Raw genomic sequence first — 20231 nt, forward strand, 5'->3', positions numbered from 1 at the left:
TCATAGGCAAGTTTCTCCTGCAGTTGTACTTGTCAGGTTTCAAATTGGACTGTTTGAGACACTGGGGCTTCTTCACCACATGACCTGCCTAGTCACAAGAAGCAAGTGGTACTGGAAATCCTGTTCTGGTTGATGCTTCCAGCATTTTAGTCCTGAATTACACACCAGGAAGAAGTCCTGAAAAATCTAGATCAAGATTTAGGTTTCTGAGGAGCTGGCCTCCATGCCCCAGCATCTGGGAGCAGATTTCCAATCTGCATTTTCAGGATGTGCTGACTCCAGACTGTTGGCAAAAGCACTGTGAATAAGGAAGTTTAGGGTGGGGGGAGGACACACTAAAAACAAACAATAAAGCACGTGAGGCTCCTGGGCTGCCATGGAGATAGCGTGACTTTGTAATGGCAACCTGGCTTTTCTATGCTACCCAGTGCCCTAGCATGAGTTCTTTTGAATATCAGCCAGTTACGATGTTTGGCTGTTACTACAGACTGAATTAGAAGTATGTGCCGAGTTGGCTATGGGAGGGCTCATGTTGAGTCAGTGTCTGAAAATTCTCATTGATCAATAGAGTATTTGAGGTTGATATTGTATACTCTCCCAGCAAAGACTACCATATCATAAATATCTCAAGCTATTTTTAAGACTCTCTTCCACACTCTTAAATGGTGTGGAAAAGAAGTGAATAATAAATTCAGAAGGTATTCATATGCAGCATCCTGATTTGGGAAAATGTGAATGATAGGGTTTTCTGTAATGCTGTCTTTAATTACAAGACTAACACTCCTAAATACCATGTAACCTTTAAGCCAAACAATTAAAAGATCTGTTTGGAGTTTGTCAAGAGTTCAGAGGTTGTAGAAAATTTTGTCCTTATGTTTTTTTTTCTTCAGTTTGGTTCATTGACAGAAGGCAGTAATGAAAGAGTTTTTAGATTTACTTATTTTTTTTTTTAAGGTTCTGGGCAGTAATTACTGATTTTTATTTTTGTATCTCCCACTGTACTTCGAATCCTCAGGCAGAACGTGCAGCTCTACTAGAGGAACTTGCTGCCCTTCGACAGAAAAAAGAGCAGCTAAAGGCAGAAATAGACAAATACAGAGAATGTGACCCAGACGTCATTGAAGAAATGCGTAAGTTGTATATTGGTTTTTGTGCAAAAGTTCACTTTAAGTTCTGCAATTCTTTAGCTTAAAATCTGGTATGGAGAGGTAAGTCAAAGAATAGCAATAGCTGCTTTTCTTTTTAAAGCTGTATGCAATACAGGTACACTGACCATTTCTTTTCATCTGTGTATATGCTGTAAGGGGGGTTTTATCAGTATTTGCCCTGGCAGTAACTAAGCAGTTAACAGACAATCCTAAAATTGAAATATTCTGATGTGTTAGAATTAATATCAAAATCGTTCTTTCTAGAACCATATTAATTCTGTAACTTCTAAGTGTTCTGAGCCCTAGAATGAGTGTAGGAAGAGTAGTCTCTGGCTCCCATGTACCTTCAATTCCATGCTGTCAAAACAGGTATCTTTCTACTTAATTTGTCTTGTCTGTTTCTAATGTAACCATTTCATTAGAGACACTTAATTATCACTTATACGTAAATATGTTATTGCAATGTTGACTTACTGTTTGTACTGTCTCTGATGCTGGGTTTTGGTTGGAGTTTCTAATTCTAATCGAGTACAAGTAATGGTGAGTGACTTTAATACTTAATGCAGAATCGGGCACTGAAACATACTTAATATTCTGATCCTTAGCATGAAAAATGAAAAGCATGCATGAAATTTTATTGAATTTTCTCTACTTCAACTTTCATGTTTTATTTATTAGGCTCTTATGTTGCTACCCAAACATCACTGCATATTCATTTCTGTAATGGCAAAATGCTATTAGAGTGATGAGGAACAGGCACAGACCTTTTTCTGAGAAGATATCTGACTGAATCTTTTTCCTTCCTTATTCTTCTAACAAAGTCCACAGCTTTAAAAATGTGCTGAAAGAAAGCCAGGAACATAAACAAAGTTGGCAGCACACCCCCAGATTGGACAGACAGTATTTATTTTGAGGGGCTGTGACACTTTTTGTCAGCTGTGTTATCTTTCCCCAAGGATTTAATGGTATGCCAGGGAATAAGCAAACTTGAGACCTGAGGTTAGTTACTATGCTGTAAATCCCTCACTGTGTGCTCTCCTGGGGACAAGTTAGATGCTTTCCAGCTGATTCCAGCTGTAGAAATGAATGAGGGCAGGCAGATACTGACAGCAGAGATGGATTTGTAGTGCCAGGTATTTTAACTGCTGAGATACCCTTATAGTAAGCATTGCACTGAATGATTTGAGGGGCCTCTCTTTTGAAGCAGTGAGCACGTTCCTAAATACTAGGCACAAAGGGGCAAATCACAGCTTGAATGCTAGGGCAGACTGCATTAGCTGGTGACACCGAGACTAATATCCTGAAGAGAGGGAAAGAAACATAAAGTTAGTTATTTGGTCATGCATTTGTCTTTTTCTTTGTCACAAGTGTGTGGAAGCTCCATGTGAGCCTCTGCAATGAAGGGATGAGCAGTCCAGGGTATTGGTGAGGCTAGTCTTCTTGGGCTGACTGTAGGATTCCCAGGGGAATATGCAGTAGTGTTTTGAAAATAATTAGTCCCTAACCTTTGATGTAAATGTTTCTGCTTCCTTTTATGTTTCATCAGTCATTGTTGCACTGGCAGTGTGCACTTTTGCTGGCAATGTATAAATGAATAAATGTTGATGTCAATTTTGAGGTCTTTGTCAAAGCTGAATGGACTTTTACACACTTTAAGGGGAGGGGGGGGGTGGGAGTTTAGGGGGCATTTCTTTTGTTCCATAGTGCGGGGAAGTGCAAAGACAAAACAAGATGCAGGAAGTTACAGTTATTAGTGTAAGAAGGTGATAAAGAATCTGAGGCAGTGGAAGGTGTTCAGCTAGATATGAAAGTTACTGTCTCTATTTCAGACAATAGCCTTATAACTAGTTATTGGTTCTCAGATTTTAAAGCATTTTCAAACTGCACGAGTGATATCATTTTCTACTAGCTGTACAAGTTAAATAATCCTTGTGGTTATTTTCAGTTAGATTGTCTGAGCAGATTACTAAGTCTACCTTATTTTAATTTTGAGTTAGAAGTCAGAGATGGCCATTATGTTATAAGGACACTGAGTTGGATTGTTTAGTGTAATACATTTTGTAATGGCCAGTTGTCACTTTCTACATTTGGGCTTTCCCTCTTCTTTCTTACTGACTTAAGCCTGTAAAGAAGTATTTCTGATGCTCAGTATAAAACTTCAGTCTATTAATTTCCAATCCCATATCTTAGAGATGCCTTGATTTTTATTGTGGTATTTTAGTGGTATATCAAATTGTCATCTGATTTCAGATTTCAAATTTGGTGAATGCTTTGCTAAGCCTTTTTAATTGCTCTTGCCTTAAAAGGAGCATTGCAGAAACAAACCTATTGTACAGTGATAAGCCTTGTTAAAACACACACTAATTCCAGGGTCAAAACAAAGTTTGGATGATTCATAGCAAATATCTGAAGACTCAACTAAAAGCTGAACATCTGTCTTGCTTCCCGAGTCTTGTGGTGGGAAAGTCATGTTTGGCCTAGTAACTAAATATACTATAATGCATATTCACAGGGGGGGGGAAATCAGTACTAAAATACCAACTCTAGTTTTTGCTGACTTCACTGTTTGTCCTTTTAATATCAGTAACAAATGTTCTGTTGTATGTTTTGGCTTGATTTCCTTGGCTTTTGTATTAGAGAGCTGAAGTATAAACTCTAATGCCTTCCCAAATGTACAGCGTTAGAACACAGAATTTCAGTATTTGCATATAAAATTATCTACAGTAAATAGCAGAAGAAACAAGATTTAGGGACTGACCACTAGAGGAAGCTACATAATAGTCTGGGCTTGTGGATATATTTGGGTAATTCCATTTTACCTGTATGGAATTGTGAAAATATGACTAGAATCTCAAAATATGTAGATTTTGTCTAACAACCACAGCAGTTCAGTGGTTAAAGCTTATTTTTGACACTTGGAAATGTTGTTTAAGCCATCTTTTGTGAGTTGGGATTGAGTAATAAATTCTTCCTCAACATTAAAGGCAGTAAAACTGCCAAGAGTCATCAGAAGAAAAAAACGGGTTGGGGGTGCAAAAAACCCCTCTGTGATTTCATACTACTTCGTTACATTTTTAATCCTTGTTTTTTAATTCACTCTTTCTCAACTTTGAGGCATATTTTTGTAGGCTGGAGGATATTGTCCTGGGGAAGCAGTCATAGAGAAGAGATTCTCTATTCCTCTGGGAGAAAGGCTTGTAAGACATACCATGTGTGTATGCAAAGTTGGATACATGCAATGCTGCTAGATTCCCTAAAGATTATGGTCAAGGACAAAGGCGTAGAGAATGCAAGCCTTCTATAGTTCATAATTTATCCATATTTTTGTAAGGCAAACAAAGAAATCTCCACATAACATCAGGATTAACCTGCTGCATAAGTTTAATTCTTTCTGTGTGTCAGAGAGAGGTGTTAGGGAACTTAATACAATTTCCCTGACAATTAATTTTATAGAAAGGTTTGTCTGGCAGTCCAGATATATAAATGATGTGGATTTTGCTCTGAGTTGTTGTCCAGCTTGTAACTACCAACACCTAAACATTTTCAGTGTTCACTGTAAAATAAACGTTTTTAGGATTTCAGACTTCTCATTCTTTCACTAATTAGAGGAATGTTGATCTACAGTATATTAAGATATTGCTGGGTCTTAGCTGTTTTTTTTTTTTCACAGTAGGCATGCTTTAGTTACTTTTTGCCTTTGCACAGTAATCTCACAAGTAGTTACATACTGACTGATGCAAGCGACTTCCATGAGGTATGATCGCTGATATTTATAGGGCTAGTCTTAGATGTTGCCTGTCAGGATTCCTGTTTTATTTAGCATGTTTCTAGAATGCCAAATTGGTGTTAATTTTTGTCTTAGGCTTTTACCTTTAAAACGGTGATCTGAACATTTCAAGACAAACTATGTTCTCAAAAATCAGCAAACTGTCAGATACAACACATGTAACATAGCAATTTTGGTGTCAACTTTTTTACTTCTGCTCTCTTTGTTTATTTTCATCCTGTAGTAGAAGGCGTAAGTGGCTCAAATGGACAGGATTTCAAAGCACAAATATCCAGATTCCTTTTGAATCTGAAAGTGTGATCTCAGAGGCATTGCTACCAGTCCAGTTCAGGGTTAGATTATTTCGTAAGATTAATACTTACTTGGCTGTGTGAAAATAAACTTTGGGAAAACATCCAGACTTTACTGAATACCATGAAAATGCCATGCTTTATGTAGTATGTACCTGAAAGTGTCTTTTTTTTCATCGTGGAGGCCTCAAAAATTTCTAATTCTGATATGTATAAACACTGAAAATTTCAGCTTGACATACTGATGTGAAGAATTATATTGGGGTATATAGACAGTATGAGAAACAGTTTCTTCATTCATCTTAATATCTTAAAGCTGAATGCTGAAAAGGTAATGTTGATTTAGCTGCTGGATTTTGTGGGGTGCATAGTTTGGGGTTTGGGGTTTTTTTTAGGTTTTGGTTTGTTGTGGGGTTTTTTATTGAGACACCCAGCTATTAAGTTCTGTTATGTTCAAATTGGGTTGAATATATGTTATAGGTACAGATGTATTTAATGCCACAAAAACTTAACAGTAGATTCTTTTGGACATTTCTTATTAATACTGGGAATAGTCCCTGTTCCCAGAGAGGAAACAATAGTGAAGAAATTAAATGAAGATTAGACTAACCTGGCTTTAAAATTAGTTTCTTCAGTTTTACTCAAAATTCATCAAAATGCTGATAATATATAAAATGGTTTAACGGGGTTTCTTTTATATTTTGTGGCAAAGACTATTGTTTAGAAAACATATCGGAAAGGTTATTTGCACTAAAGAGCCTTGTCAGTGCTCTCAGTTAATGAACTATTAAGTAACTATTTTATATAAATGTAATGATTCATTTGGAAAAGCAAATGTCTACAAACACTTTTAAGCCCAGTCTAGGTGCCACAAGATTAATAGGCTACAGATCAAGTCTATACAGAGTGGGGTTTTAATCACTTCTAGATTCAATATGTTCAGTTTGCAATTAAGAGGATATTTTCCAGCTACTGACCATGAAATATGCACCTGGCATCTGAGACACAAGCTGTGCTTTTTATGGTTTATGCATCAATACCATTAACAGAGATCTGCAATTAGAAATTAGTCATTCTTTTGAAGTTAGACTTGTATCTCCACCCACAGTTGTGTTAGCCTTAGAGGGTTAAACTAAGCTTTCTTTGGAGCGAACCAGACACTTGCTTTAAAGTACACAAAAAATACTAGATATAAAAGTAAGCAGTCCTTTTTTTTTTACTTAGTCTCATCTTTATAGAGAATTGTATATTTAAGATATTCATCTCCTGAAGATCTAGATGAGGATATGACAGGAAATAGATAATGTATGTTCATGTCCATAACTTTTGGGCTACCTGCTGCTAACAGAAACAAAACCAGAAAGCCCACCCCCTATTTTTCCCCTTTTTTCCTCCTTCCTCATGGAGTATGAGAATGTATATGGAAGTGCACCAGTAATGAAAGAACACATTTCCTTGACTAACTGCATCAAGCTAAGGTATTTTCTGTGATTTCTCAACTCTCTAAACTGTTCTTTGACTGGCTTATCATTCAGTTGGAAGATTGGCAAATTAAATCACCTGTTCAAAAGCTACATTAAAAGACAAAGCAAAATGTTTTACCAAAGCTAAACCTAATTTTTAGAAAAAATTAGGAATAAATCTATAAATGTACTTGTATATAATCATAGTTAAACACAGTAACAGTGCATGTAAATTTTAACTGTTAAGTTGAAAAGGAACAGGGTACTAATGACTGGAATTAAAAACGTAAACTTGATCACTAATGCTCTAAGCTCCTTTGGTAATCATAGCAAGTGAGAAGGAATTGCAAGTTTAAGCAGTATTTCTGCTCATTTATTTTAATCCTCCCCAATTTTCTCTCTCTTTAAAATCAAGGGAAGCTTGTTTGCAGTTCGGTTACTGAAAATGCTGGTCCTTTGACAGGCCAAGCATCTGCAGAGCAGAATCTGGCTGTGATTACACGAGGCCATAATATGATGGTTTAAGGACCTTCCCTGACAGAAGTAGGTTTAAAGAGTTCTCACCTTTGCCCTTAATTCCTGTGTTGTGGTTCACCAGTGATAAGAACAAGTTATCAGTTGGAGTTAGCAACTTTTGGTGTATATATTGTTGGCTTGTGGTAGACTCCAACAATGTCTTTAAAATCTCTGCACCAAAGAGTGTGTCTTATAGTTTTTGCTGGCTTCTTCAGAAGGCTTTCATGCATGTGGGGCCCCCAACACAAGAGAGATGTGGACCTGCTCAAGCAAGTCTGGAGGAGTGCCACAGAGATGATCTGAGGGCTGGAGCACCTTTCCGATGGAGACAGGTTCAGAGAGTTGGGTTTCTTCAGCCTGGAGAAGAGAAGTCTCCAGGAGAATTCTAGAGCAGTTTCCAGTACGTAAAGGGAGACTACAGGAAATCTGGAGAAGGACTTTTTATAAGGACATATAGTGATAGGACAAGGTGGAATGGTTTTAAATTGAAAAAGGAGAATTTTGGATTAGATATTAAGGAAAATATTCTTCGCTATGAGGGTGGTGAGACACTGATTGAGATGTTGTGGTTGCCCTATCCCTGGAAGCATTCAAGGCCAGGTTGGATGGGGCTTTGAGCAACCTGGTCTAGTAGAAGGTATCCTTGCCTGTCGGAGAGAGCGACCGGAATCAAGAGAACGACTCAATATGAGTTATGCTTCTTGTTCATTTTATACAAATCCTTAACCCCTTATATACTATTTCTTACATGCACTTGCAGTGATTTGGCTGCATGATTGGATACATGTCCTGAAGACCCTTAGTGACTAACATATAATTGGTTAAACACAGGTGTGAGAACTCAACCTCGAAAGCTTGCCAACAGTTCACAGTTCTCATTAACTCGGTGAATTCCAGTCTCTTATCTTGCTTGCTTAAGCTTCTTCGGGCCTCTCATGGCCTTGCTGTATCTTTCAGGATTATTCAGAGTTTATGTACCAATTATGCATTCTCCTGTGAGAACACTGTCTCCACACCTGCCCATTACAGGGGGGTTGGAACTGGATGGTCTTTAAAGCCCCTTCCAACTAAAACCATTCTATATGGTAATTTGTCATGCATCTCCTGGAATTTTTTGTCTTGCGGTAGTTCCCTAAAGATCAACCAGGGCTCTTCTGACCACCTAGGAGCACATCAGCTGACACATCTTCAAAGGGCATCTTCCTGAACTCTGAAATTAGTTGAACTGTGTAGAAAATGGATTTTGAAAGAACTGAGAGAGAAGCAGGGGTAAGTAGCTTCTGGCACTTGGAAAAAAGGAGACTGTAACAGCCATGAAGAATAATGAGCAAAGGAGCACCAGGATAGAATGATGCAGCTTAAGATATATCTGCACATATATTCCGAAGGCACAGAGCTTAAAGTGAAATAAGGGGCTTTTGGCTGAAATTCAGCATGGTCATTTGGCTTTTGGCAAAAGGCCATAATTCTGTGTATTTCAGAGAATTTTTCTGTCTCTGTTTGGCCTAAAGTTTGGACTCCAGTGAAGAGGTTACTCTACAATGAAAAACCAACCTAAATATTTAGACACATGCATACATGTGTTTTTATACTTCAGGCACATTCTAACAAGGCTAATCTTCTGGGAGAGTGTCAACTTGGGCCAACTTGCTTTAAAACAAAGCTGCATTTTAGCTGGTTAAGTGAAAAAAAGGAAATTTTAAAATAGGTTGTTTTTTGTCAGTGGGGTTTTACTTCAACACACAGAGGCAGCTGGAAGATCAGCTGTTTAGTTATTATATATATAACACCCTGCTTAAATAAAATGGCTACTCTAGCAAGATACCTCTTATTTTAAGTTAGATGAGAAATGTGTTGTCAATCTCGTATGTTAGGAAGTCTCCCATATGTTATGGGATAAGTTGTGTTTTCATTATGGGTTTATCTAGGTTAGGAATCTATATTAGGAATATACAGTGATATGTTGTACTTTGCTATTTGCCTGCAGACATTCTGCAGGACAGGTTGTATGTTTGCAAGACTAATCTTGGCACTGGTGGTATATTTCAGAGTACTTCCAGTGTTTTTTTCCCTCCTCACTTTAACATCTTATGAGCTGGTTTCACTGAAAAGAGCAGGGTATCAGAAAAACCAATTTGGAAACACCTAGAAGAACACAGATTTTGTCTTTGCCACTGTAAGAGACCTTTGTTGATTGGGAGAAGTTTGTCTTTGGTGTTTTGCCTCGGTTTCGGGTGATACTATGTTAAGGAAAGTAAGGAAATACAGTCCTAATGAAACTGCAGTAGTGTCAATCTAAAACTATAATTGTATCAAGGTGTATTCATCCATAATTCAGTATCAGAAATGGGGTAGAATCAATGAAGCTCTATAATAGGGTCTGTGCTTCTGCTCAGTATTTATATTGATGAGGTGGATAATAGAAGACATACTTTTGTTACATTTGCACATGGCAAAACTAGGAGAGGCTGCATGGACCAAGGACAAGGTGAGATTTCAAAATGAGCATGACAAATTGTAAAGATGATGTAAAAAATACCAAATAAAAGTCAGTGGCGGGAAGCGCAAGGACATATGCATGTTCAAGGGTATTATGTAATGCAAATTATCTGGAGCAGCTGCTGAAGGGGGAAGGGTTTGAAAAGATGTTATAGTAGTTTACAGGTTGATTTTTAAGACATTTTTCTTGTGAAAAGCAAAATCGCCATACTAAGATATGGAAATCAGCAATTAAATGTGTGAAAAAAATCTTTCTACTCAGGTTGGCTTTAGTGAAGGTTCAGCTATATCACTGCAGCAGTGTTGGATATCATATTTGAGAGAGATATAACTATCTAGGGAGAATTCAAGAGTAGAGTAAAAAGACCAGACATAGAGCAGCTGCATTCTAGGAGAAAAAAACTTACAAAAATAGAGCTCAAAAGACAGTTGTTTCTGGTGGGTTTCTGTATCTCCTTTAAAAAAGGAAAGGTATAGCCTGTTGCTCAGGTTCACAGAGAACTTGGCGATAAGTAATAGCCTTAAATTGCACAGGAAAAGTAAGTTGGATGAAAAACTATTCTAATGATTGCAATAACCAAACACAGAACTAGATTGCCTGGGAAGGTTGTAAAAGCCTTTACACCGGAACCTTAAAACCAAGCTACAAATACCTTAGAAATGGCATAGGTAAGTTTGAACATGTATTGAATCATGGCTACAGAGGGTGAAGGACCTCCTGTGATGCCTTCCAGACTCTTATCTGCAGCTTCCATGACACCAGGCACGCAGCAGAGTGACATGCTGAACTAGGCAAAACCCACGGGGCTCTGGGATGGGCTTCCTGGTGAAATGCATTTTAGCAGCACAGAAGTTTGTGAGTTCCTTTAGCAGTGCAGTGAGTATGGTGTTTATTAGTAAACGAAGTGAGGAGGGAGGACCTCTCCCCTGAAAGAAAAACAGTGTTGTTAGGGAGCCGTGAATGAAGAGGTGGTGTGCTTGTTTCCCTTTTGTAGAAACATTGCTTCCCTCTGTTCTTTGCATAAGAATAGATGAATTTTAGATAAGCAACTAGGATTTCAGCAGAATACTTTTTCAGGTAGAATACTTGAAAGGTAAATGGTCTTTTTTTTTTTCTGTGGCTATGTGATTATAATCCACTTAAGTGCAAGAGCATGTCTTTTGTGTAGAGGCATCTTTTGGTAGCAGTTCTGACAAATTCCATTGGATGCTCTTTCAAAGAGACACTGTGTACATCCTGATGGAATTTGACAGTGTGACCTTTTCATGTGGGACAGAGGGTGCTTTTGCTGATGTGACTTGACACTTTTTTCAAACACACTAACAAAGATTCAGACCCTTTAAAAGCATATTTCCTGATACGTGGATCAGCTTACTACTAGCTTTCCTGTGCACTGACATGTCTCATCATGTAGCAAGACTGGCCCTATGTTACGTATTTGCTCAGGTTTATTTTCAAGCAAATATATATATATATATATATATATATATATATACACACACAAGTACACATACAGCTGTGCAGCTGAAATACTAATTCATTCATATATCAATTTTTTTAGTATTTTTCTATCACAAATGGCTTATATTGTGTTCTATGCTTTTCAAAATAGTTGTAGATGAGTAGGTAGGATTCATAATTGTCAGCACTTGCTTGTAGTTCTGAAACTTACTCCTTTTTATGAATTAGTATAAATGAATGTCAGTATAAATAGTTCTATTGAATTTGTGATTTTTTAAATGAGAAATAATATTTATGCATTAATTTGAATTTAGTAATGAATTCTGAAGCATTGTGACCTGTTGATTAATATCATGGGGATAAGTGTTATGTGGGATACTGGAGTATGGGGGAAGAATGATGTGTTATTTTGGATTCAAAGGACTTGACAGAATCTGATGTGCTATCACTCTTCTGCACAAGAGCTCTTTATTCTGCTTATAAGAGGAAACACCATTTTGGGAAGCATGTGGGAAGGTAAAGACTGCATATAGTGTGAAGGTATCTTCGCCTAATACTTGGTCACAAAACATTTTTCTAAAGCTGTTCTTGCTATGTTGTGAGCTACCCCATGACAGTGTTGTAGACTGCTTAGTCTCACGCATACTCAAATATGGACTTTAAAGAAGCCACTTCATCACGTCGCTGCCATGAATAGTTGCCAGTGGCAAGCTACAGTCTCTTGATCAGTCTCTTGTGTCAGTCTGTGGATGAATACATCAGTAAGAGTTACTAGGCAATTACCCTTTGTACTCTCTGTGGATGACAAGTGTATAATTTGTATGTTCACCTTCTAGCCTGGCCTTTAGAGATGGGCTTTTTAATTGCATAGGATGTTTTCACTAATGGGAAAGATTTCAGAAGCTGTGCATCATAGGGTATTATAATGATACCTCTTCAAGAGAGGTGGGGAAACACACATCTGTCATAGTGTGATGACAGCAAGGTATAACAGTGTTTCTGGAAAGTGAGGGCAGCCTGTGAGCAGGGGAATGCATAACTCTGCAGAAGGCAGTGGGTAATCAGAGTCACTGGAGATTCAAGTTCACATATTGTTCTTCCAGTAGTTGCCATTTTTCATATTTAAATTCAGTGTAAGTGGATGAAGAATTACTACTGGAATTCAAATCCAGTTAATGCAATTAATTTACCCTGACCAGTTTCATGAGAGAGATTGGGTCTCTTTGGGCTAATATTTCTCACTGGCCCCTGAGAACAGTTGCAGCTGTTCTCTGCGTTCCATGTAGAAGATTTGCAAGTCACACTGTAAAGTACTCCCTTGCCCACATGCTGAAGACTGCAGTTGTATTTCGCATGTATCTACTAACAGTCCCACAGGTTGATGGGTGACTGTTTTCTAGGAGAGATGCTAATTGCCTCTGCAGTCATGTGCCTTTCGAGTGAGGAAATGCATACAATATTCTTGTGGCATTAGTTGCGGTAGGTCAAAACTGGCACCAAACTGTGATAGCTTTATAAAAATAACTAGGTTTTGTTATTCTGTAGAAACAGAGGTTCATTCCTGGACCTGAAAACTTTTACTTACAGTAATCCTTAAAATCATCCTCAAAATGCCAGAGTAGAAACAAGGAGAGGAAAGAAAGCTACAGCTCTTTGTTAATTTCCAAGTCTGTAGGTTAATGGGAGCACGTTCTGGCTGTTGAGAGTTATTTATTCATCTATTTATTATACAGCTATTGGAGCTGTAATGTGTTACCTTTGATTGTTTTATTTTGAATCCTATTCAGTAACTGTTTCTTTAGTATTCCTTTAATGATACGTGCAGGACTTAAGCTTTTAGAAAGAACCTAAAAGTAGGTTTAAAAATGTTTTTGAGGAAATGGTGGTGGTTGTGGCTACCATAATTGTTGTTTACCCATGGAAGTGGCCAAAGTCTAACAGAAAGACTAACTTAGTCTATCTAGTCTTATTCTCCTTAACTACATGTATATTGTCTTGATAAAACATGTAGCGGTCTTATCCCTGTGGAAGTATTTGAGGCTTCAACAGGCTTTTGCCATTCCATTTTGGAATGCAAATAAGACCTTTAATTCCACCACCACCATCACCACCCCCTTCCAGGAACAAAGTGAGCAAATCTGGGGGAAAGGAAGAAGGAAAAGAGGAAAGAGGAGGCTGTAGTTCTGCAGTATGCAGAGAATGATTGTAGGTCTCCCTGAGTCAGATCAGGAAAAATGTGGCCTTCCTGTGTTAAGATTTGAGCCAATATGTATTGCCAGTTCAGATTTGTTCAGAAATACTGCAGTGTTAATGTTTTGTGCTGCTGGCCTTTGCCCCTGACCAGGTATGTCCATTTGCTTTAAAAGGGTTCCTACTGCACCTCCTATAGCTGTCCACATGCCCTTTTGTCAGCTCTGTCTCCTGATCTGCTCCCAAATCCCAGCAGGTCACTGGTAGAATGTCACTTGCCTGCATTAGAAAGCATGTTTTTAACCCTCCCTCACTTTATTTTTAGACATTCATTGCTGCTGGACCTTCCTTTCCATACCTTTGCTTTCCTGTAAGGGGGTACGGAGGATTGTCTCTGTGGTAAGGACAATCACAGATGCCTAGGAAAATGGCTCTGTTCTTAGGAAAAAGCCCAGAATCTGGGCTTCTTGAGTTCCCCACAGTTCCCCCGAGGTAGCCTGGGGTTCAGGGCAGAAGAAACTTCCATAAAGACTGGTCAGTTCTAACTCTTTGACTCTTAGCCTTTCACCATTTAAGGCACATTTCCTGGTTTTGCTAACATAACATGCCAGTGTTGCAAGCAATGCTGCTCCTGGCTTTGCATTGCTGTACTCACAGTGGTTGCTTTTTTTCAGTTTAGGAGAGAAAACGCAAGCTTCTATTTTCCTGCTCTGAAAATGCTAACTGTGCCTGAAATTAGTTAGTAAAGGATACAGGTGTGTGCCTCAGCCATGTGAATGACTTGTATTCTGCACACATGGGATCAGGAAAGCCTATTGATGCATTATCACACAAATTGGTGAAATAACTACATAACATTCAGAACAATGGATTATATACCAGTTGTATATATTGTCAGCTTTTGTGCAGATGTAAAGCTACAGAATTAACTAGGGCCTAATAGTGGTAATGAGAACATCTGGAAGCATCTGGATCATATGTTGCCTCCTGTATTGCTCACCTTTTCTGCATATTTGACCCTTTCATTGCCTTGCACAGCTTTGGTACTGGAACATTATTGAGTAGCTGTCAAAAATCAAGCTCTGATAGAGCAGCTCTGGTCACCAGGAAGACCAGCAGGGTTCCAGCCAAGCTCAGGACCCAAAGGTTGTGTTAATATGTCTCTACTTTTTACAGTTCACACAGCTTGTGTCCTGATTTTTCTTTGGTATATGTATATTTAAGTTCCTATGCTATTATCATCTTTAGATCTTAAACTGTCTTATTTAATGCAGTCTAAAAACCAGGAGGCCAATGGCTGTGTGGTGCTGTGGAGCTAGAGAATAAGCAATTGGAAGTAGCATGTCTTTGAGCTATAGCAGTTAATAAAAAAGGAGCATCTGGGGATGGCTGTTTTACTCCTTCATCTTTTCCTCACCCTCCATGCACAGGCACTTATAGATGATGAAACCAATGAAAGTCCAAACAAGCAACTATAAAAGGCTTCTAGAAAGTAGGTAGTGGGCAGATGCCTTCATGTCTGTCAGTTCTTGTGGTAGAGTCAGGCATTTCTGGAAGATGTTGACAATGAGGCAGATTTAGCTGGTGCCTTCAGGTGATGAAGGTCCATAACTACCAATACCTGTCTCTCCTTCATCTTTCAGGCATGGTGTTGGATACAGCAGGCAGAAAAGATCCTGCAGTGGGACCATAGGTAAGGGTTGAGCCTGACCCCAGGGAACTTAAATCTTGTCTTCAGATAGCTAAATGCTTGGCCCATAGCTATGAGGCAACAGCTGGGGTGATGACATAGTAGTTTCTGGAGATGGATGATGTGTTTCCCCCACCCCAGATTGAAAAAGGAATATGAAGAGAAAATTTAAGTGAAGGAAGCGGTGGTTAAGCAGAGTGCAGTGCCATCCTGCAGCAGTGGCAGTGACTGTCCCACCTGATGACAAGAGAAGGTGCAAGAAGGTGTCTTGCAGCTTGCCAGGCTAGCTGGTGTTGCTGTTAATACATGCCTGATAGTTTAAGCAACTGTCAGCATGGCAGAGTACATCCATACGTGCATCCCTATGGTGCTATCACATACATGGGGTGTGTGGGGTAAATGGGAAATAGCAAGCAGCAAACGCCTCAGCCTCTTGTGAATGCATTTCCTGGAGATGCTGTGTGCCCGAGGCTTTGTAAGTCCTCATTTCCCCAGCTCTGAGGCCCCTGGCAGCAGAGTAACGTGGGGGATGCGTGTTACCAGTCTCTAAGGCAGCCTCTTCTTTGATATTCAACCAGATTGTTTGAACATCACCTTCCCCATTCTGAAGTTCTGCCTCCGCTTGTGATCCTTCCACACTTCTACCATGACACTTTGCTGCCAGTCTGTGATCAGTCCCAGGTGGTGCATGGAGAGAATGACAAGGTTAAAATAGTTCTTCTTTTAGTTTTTATAACTTCTATCTCAGCAGTTCATTCTGTTCGGGGTTTTTTGGTTTTTTTGTTATTTCTCTGCTATTTAAGTCATTGAAGGCACTGCCCGCTGCAGGATTTTCCCATTATAGCTTCCTGCTCTTGCTACCATTATCTCACTTCTAGCCACAACTCGGTTATAAGAAGCCCCTGCCATTCTAATCACCCTGTTGCCCAGCCCGTATCTGTTGATCACCCCAACCTTTTCTTTGACAGACATAAAAAGTCACATTTTTAAAAACACATGATCACATGAAACGTGACCATCATCAAAACACAAAATTTAACATGCATAAGCAGTATTTAAAGGGTGACAATTTACCATGTTGCCACTATTGTTTTTCTTTTTAAAGCACCATACTGTCTGGTCACTGGGCTTTAAGCACAGGGCTATGTGCTGAAAGCTGCAGAAGCCGAGAGCTGCTGTGTGATGCAGAAGCTTAGCTGGTTAGCTGCTTCCAGCAAAACAGAGTTTTCCACTGAGACCTGGTGGATGCTGTGGACTAGGCTGGCTCACCCATCATCAAGCTGCTGTCACCTTGCAGCTCTGGATCTACAGAGTTTAATACTGTCCTATATCTCCCCCATAGCTTTGTTTCAAACTTCAGTACTTGGAGTCAGATAAAGCTTTACAGTTTTACTTCAGAGTTCAGGAAAATGCTGAGGGAAGTATTATTGCTAACACATGTAAAATCTTGACTGCTGAAAGCTGTTACTCTGCAGACTTGCTTTCAGTAGCATTAGGTAAAGTTCTGTTCAAAATGCCATTGGCTGTCAGTATGCTGTCAATGCTGCCAGTCATGGGACTGAACAAGTGGGGGTGGCAACAAGCAGTCAGCAAAGGAAAATAAGGAGTATCTCTCAAGGCAGGAATAACTTGAATTTCTGATGTATGCAAGCAAGCAAAAATGCAGTCCTATCCACTCCCTTTTTTTTTTTCCTTCCCATCTTTTTCACTTCACACTGTGCCTATAATTATAGGCCTTTTCTAGAAGCTCCACTGGTTTTGAAATGGTATTTTACTGTTTTAAATATTTTTCACATCAGTTACTGATGTATTAAGGGCGGAATAATGACTGTTTGCCTTCCTGTGTGCTGGCAAATGATTTTTCAACATAATTTCATTTTGCCTGAAGTATAATCTTTATAACAATAGATAGCTGATCATATATTCACTTCTCAGTACCCTGGAGACAGATTTCATGCTGACCATTCAAATGAGTATTATCATGCAAGTAGTAACAAGACCAAGTGGGAATAACTAAGCTATGTGTAGGCGTGAGAACCATAATGATTCTGATAAATTCCCACGTTACAAACCAACCTGTTTGATTTGCTTCAGTACTTACTTTAATGGGAGCAAGGTGATCTAAGAGGAATTTTTCTTGATGCTGCTTTGCCTCATGGAAACTATAGAAAAGCTATTTGTAGTGATGGCATTTTACTAATATGCATTTTTCTCTAGAGCAATGGTAAGGGAAGGAAGCCAAGTTTAATAACCAGGAACACTACTTTCTCTTCCTTTCATTGAGGCAGTTCTTAAAAGCCCGGGAAACCTTCCAGAGTGATATGATAAGCTTTTGGATTAATGTGATTGGCTGTTACCCTTTTCCTTATCTATAAAGTCATGCATACCTATGTGATGGGTTACTTATGTATAGAGAGGATTATAAAATATTTTCCGTCTCTGTTGCCTTTAGTATCTTCAGGCCATGTATCTAGTTCCAATCTTGGTACAGACGATTAAGGCCTCAGGCAAACCAAACCAGGATTATTTCATTTTAAAATACACTTCAAAAACTCACACTTGTTCATATGGTATCTTTTATGTTCCTTTGCTCCTGTTTTTCTTTAACTTCAGTCTGTCCTTGCTGGAATGTTAAAATTATAAAATAGAAGAAGGGTTTGGAAGCAGTGGAAAAACTCCCTTATATTGTGTGGTTCCCTAAAAATTACATCACTAAAAATCTAATCTTCGTGCCTTGCCACTATGGTATGATTTTACTGTGATGTATGATATTTTGTTGTGGTTTTCTTCTCTATTTCAGGCCAAACAAACAAAGTAGCCAAGGAGGCAGCCAATAGATGGACTGGTGGGTATGCATTTACATTGCTTAACACAGCTTCAGACTAGAGCAATTTCAGTAAAAGACCTACTCATTGATAAGAATTCTAAACTAGATTTGGACCTGATGCAGGATAGACCTCGCTTACAAAAGCATGCAGGAATATATTTTACTTGTAAATGATCACGGTTCAGACGAAGAGTACATTTTCTCAGTTTAGTTACTGAATGTACTTCACATCACATAATGGATTTGTTCTTCTGGTGCAGTCTTGCACACTGCGTTAAGACCTACAATTTGTTTTCTTGATTGAGTTGTAATCTCTTAACATCAGGAAAACATTAATAGAAAGAGACTGGAAATAGCTGTGTCCAGGTATTCAGAAGTTTAATTCTCCTGTTTTTGAGTTTTTGTCTGTTTCTAAAAAGTAGAATGTTTTGTGGAACCTTAGTGCTGCTATCATATGATGGATGCTAATATAACATAGGTATTTCTCATACTAATTTGTCGGCTTTGACAAGTTGGAAAAATGCTGCATGGTTTTTAGGAAGGTTACTGTGGTAACATTTTCATGGAAGTTTAACTCAATCTTCTGTTGCTTGCTTAGCTTTGCTATATTGCTATATGTTTCCATTTTGCAGAGCAAGCAATACGTATGTCTTTTTTAATTATTTAGAATATAATTTTAATTTTTCGGTTAGAATTCATCTACTACTGATAGACTGCTCACCCTCATTGGTTATGCCAAGTGCAGTAGGATATCATTGTCATAGTCTTTTGCCTATTACTATTTTATAACTTCATTTGCACTGGGTTTTTTACTGCATATGAGGAAATGAAGTTATGTATTTGAAAATTACTTTTGGGAGTACTGTTGTGAGGGCTTTCTGCTGTTGATGACAGGCTGTTCTCAAGGTCTTGAGAGAGGTAAAGGAACTATGCCTCAGCCTGTAGAAAGTGCTTTTGCTGTTTAATTAGACAATTAGGTTATGTGCTGCAGCATATTTCTCTTCTCACGAGACAGTTTTAAAACCAAATGTCTGGTTAAAGACAAGAAAATATTTCTAAGGTGTATAGGCACAGAGAACACTTCCTGTCTTTAATGAATGCTGTAATTTATGGGTGTTAGGAATGACGTAGTGAGTTTCAATCAATACTGCAGTGAAAAATAATGTTAAATTGAAAAGACTGTATATGCTAAAATAATAGTCATGCGATGCTAAAAAGAAGTGCTGACTAAAATAAAGCTACTTTTTTTCTTTTTAACTTTCAAGCAAAATGTGTGTTATCTGAGCAAACACAAGCAGGACTAGAATGGACCTTGTAGTTAATTTGAATCTTTTCACAGTTGTAGCCAGCCACACAGCAGGTGTCTAGTTGAAAAGGGACATAAGAAATACTTATTATGCATATTCACACTTAGCTCATCACTCTACAGCAGGCTTACACTGTAATTGTGCCTTTCAGTCTTCCCATAAGAAAGAAGCAAGGAAAGATTAAGGGAACCTCCAAAAAAAAGGAAGACTTATTTTACTCAGTATCGAGTAAAAGGATGTCATTAACAAAAGCCTCCTGTTTTCTGTTCTAAATCTACTTAATAATGATATTCCCCATTATGTACCTTTTTCATCTACACAGACATAATGCAAATGGAAGGATTTTGTTGTAGCCAAAACTAATTCATGCTTCCCTTAAATACTCAAAACTGGATCTTTTTCATTCTGTTTACAGACAATATCTTCTCAATAAAGTCCTGGGCCAAACGTAAATTTGGATTTGAAGAGAGCAGAATTGACAAAGGTTTTGGAATCCCAGAAGATCTGGATTACATTGATTAGTGTTCAGCAGTTGATGACTGACACAGTTGTACATAGTTTGTTTAAATATTCTCAGTTGGCATTTCAATGTGTATCTGAATCTTTTCCGAGCAGCTTTATAATTTGCAGGTTTTGTTAAAGTAAATAAAATGATAAAAACTTGTTGCATTTCGTTTTTTCCCTTGTACTCTGTGGATAGTAAACCTCTTGGTTTCATCCCTGAGACAGAAATGGGCAGGGGTTATAGGAAATGATTATCACAAAGTCCTGAGACTGGTATTTACTCTTCTTTTGCTTAACTAGGAGTAGTACTAACAGCGAGAAGCTCCAGGGATTTACATTAGAATATGACAAAGTCTTTGAAATGGATACAGCAAGAGACAATAAGGAATACAAAGATTTCCCTTTTCCCCCTTTCCTCCCCCTCCCTCTGCCAAAGGAATAAACAAGAGCCATAATCCATTAATGAAAAATAGTGAAACAGTAATAATATGAATAGAAAAGCTGAGCTCTGATTTCAAGTTGTTCTTTACAAGCAGTCCTAGCAACAC

General features: G+C 38.4%; 1 protein-coding gene across 1 annotated transcript in view; it reads left to right on the plus strand.

Moving 5' to 3' along the window:
* MND1 (meiotic nuclear divisions 1) overlaps positions 1-19790 on the plus strand; it is a 41636-nt gene extending 21846 nt beyond the window's left edge. Inside the window, exons 6-8 of the mRNA XM_057419191.1 lie at positions 1016-1130; positions 17846-17890; positions 19595-19790. Of these exons, the coding sequence (XP_057275174.1) occupies positions 1016-1130; positions 17846-17890; positions 19595-19701 (267 nt within the window). The 3' untranslated portion in view covers positions 19702-19790. The remainder of the gene's footprint in view (positions 1-1015; positions 1131-17845; positions 17891-19594) is intronic.
* Positions 19791-20231: the final 441 nt, after the last annotated feature.

The sequence above is a fragment of the Pezoporus wallicus genome, unplaced genomic scaffold, assembly GCF_028554395.1.
Source record: "Pezoporus wallicus isolate ANWC-B61680 ecotype Strahan unplaced genomic scaffold, APGP_CSIRO_Pwel_v1 contig_2384, whole genome shotgun sequence".
Taxonomy (NCBI): Eukaryota; Metazoa; Chordata; class Aves; order Psittaciformes; family Psittacidae; genus Pezoporus; species Pezoporus wallicus.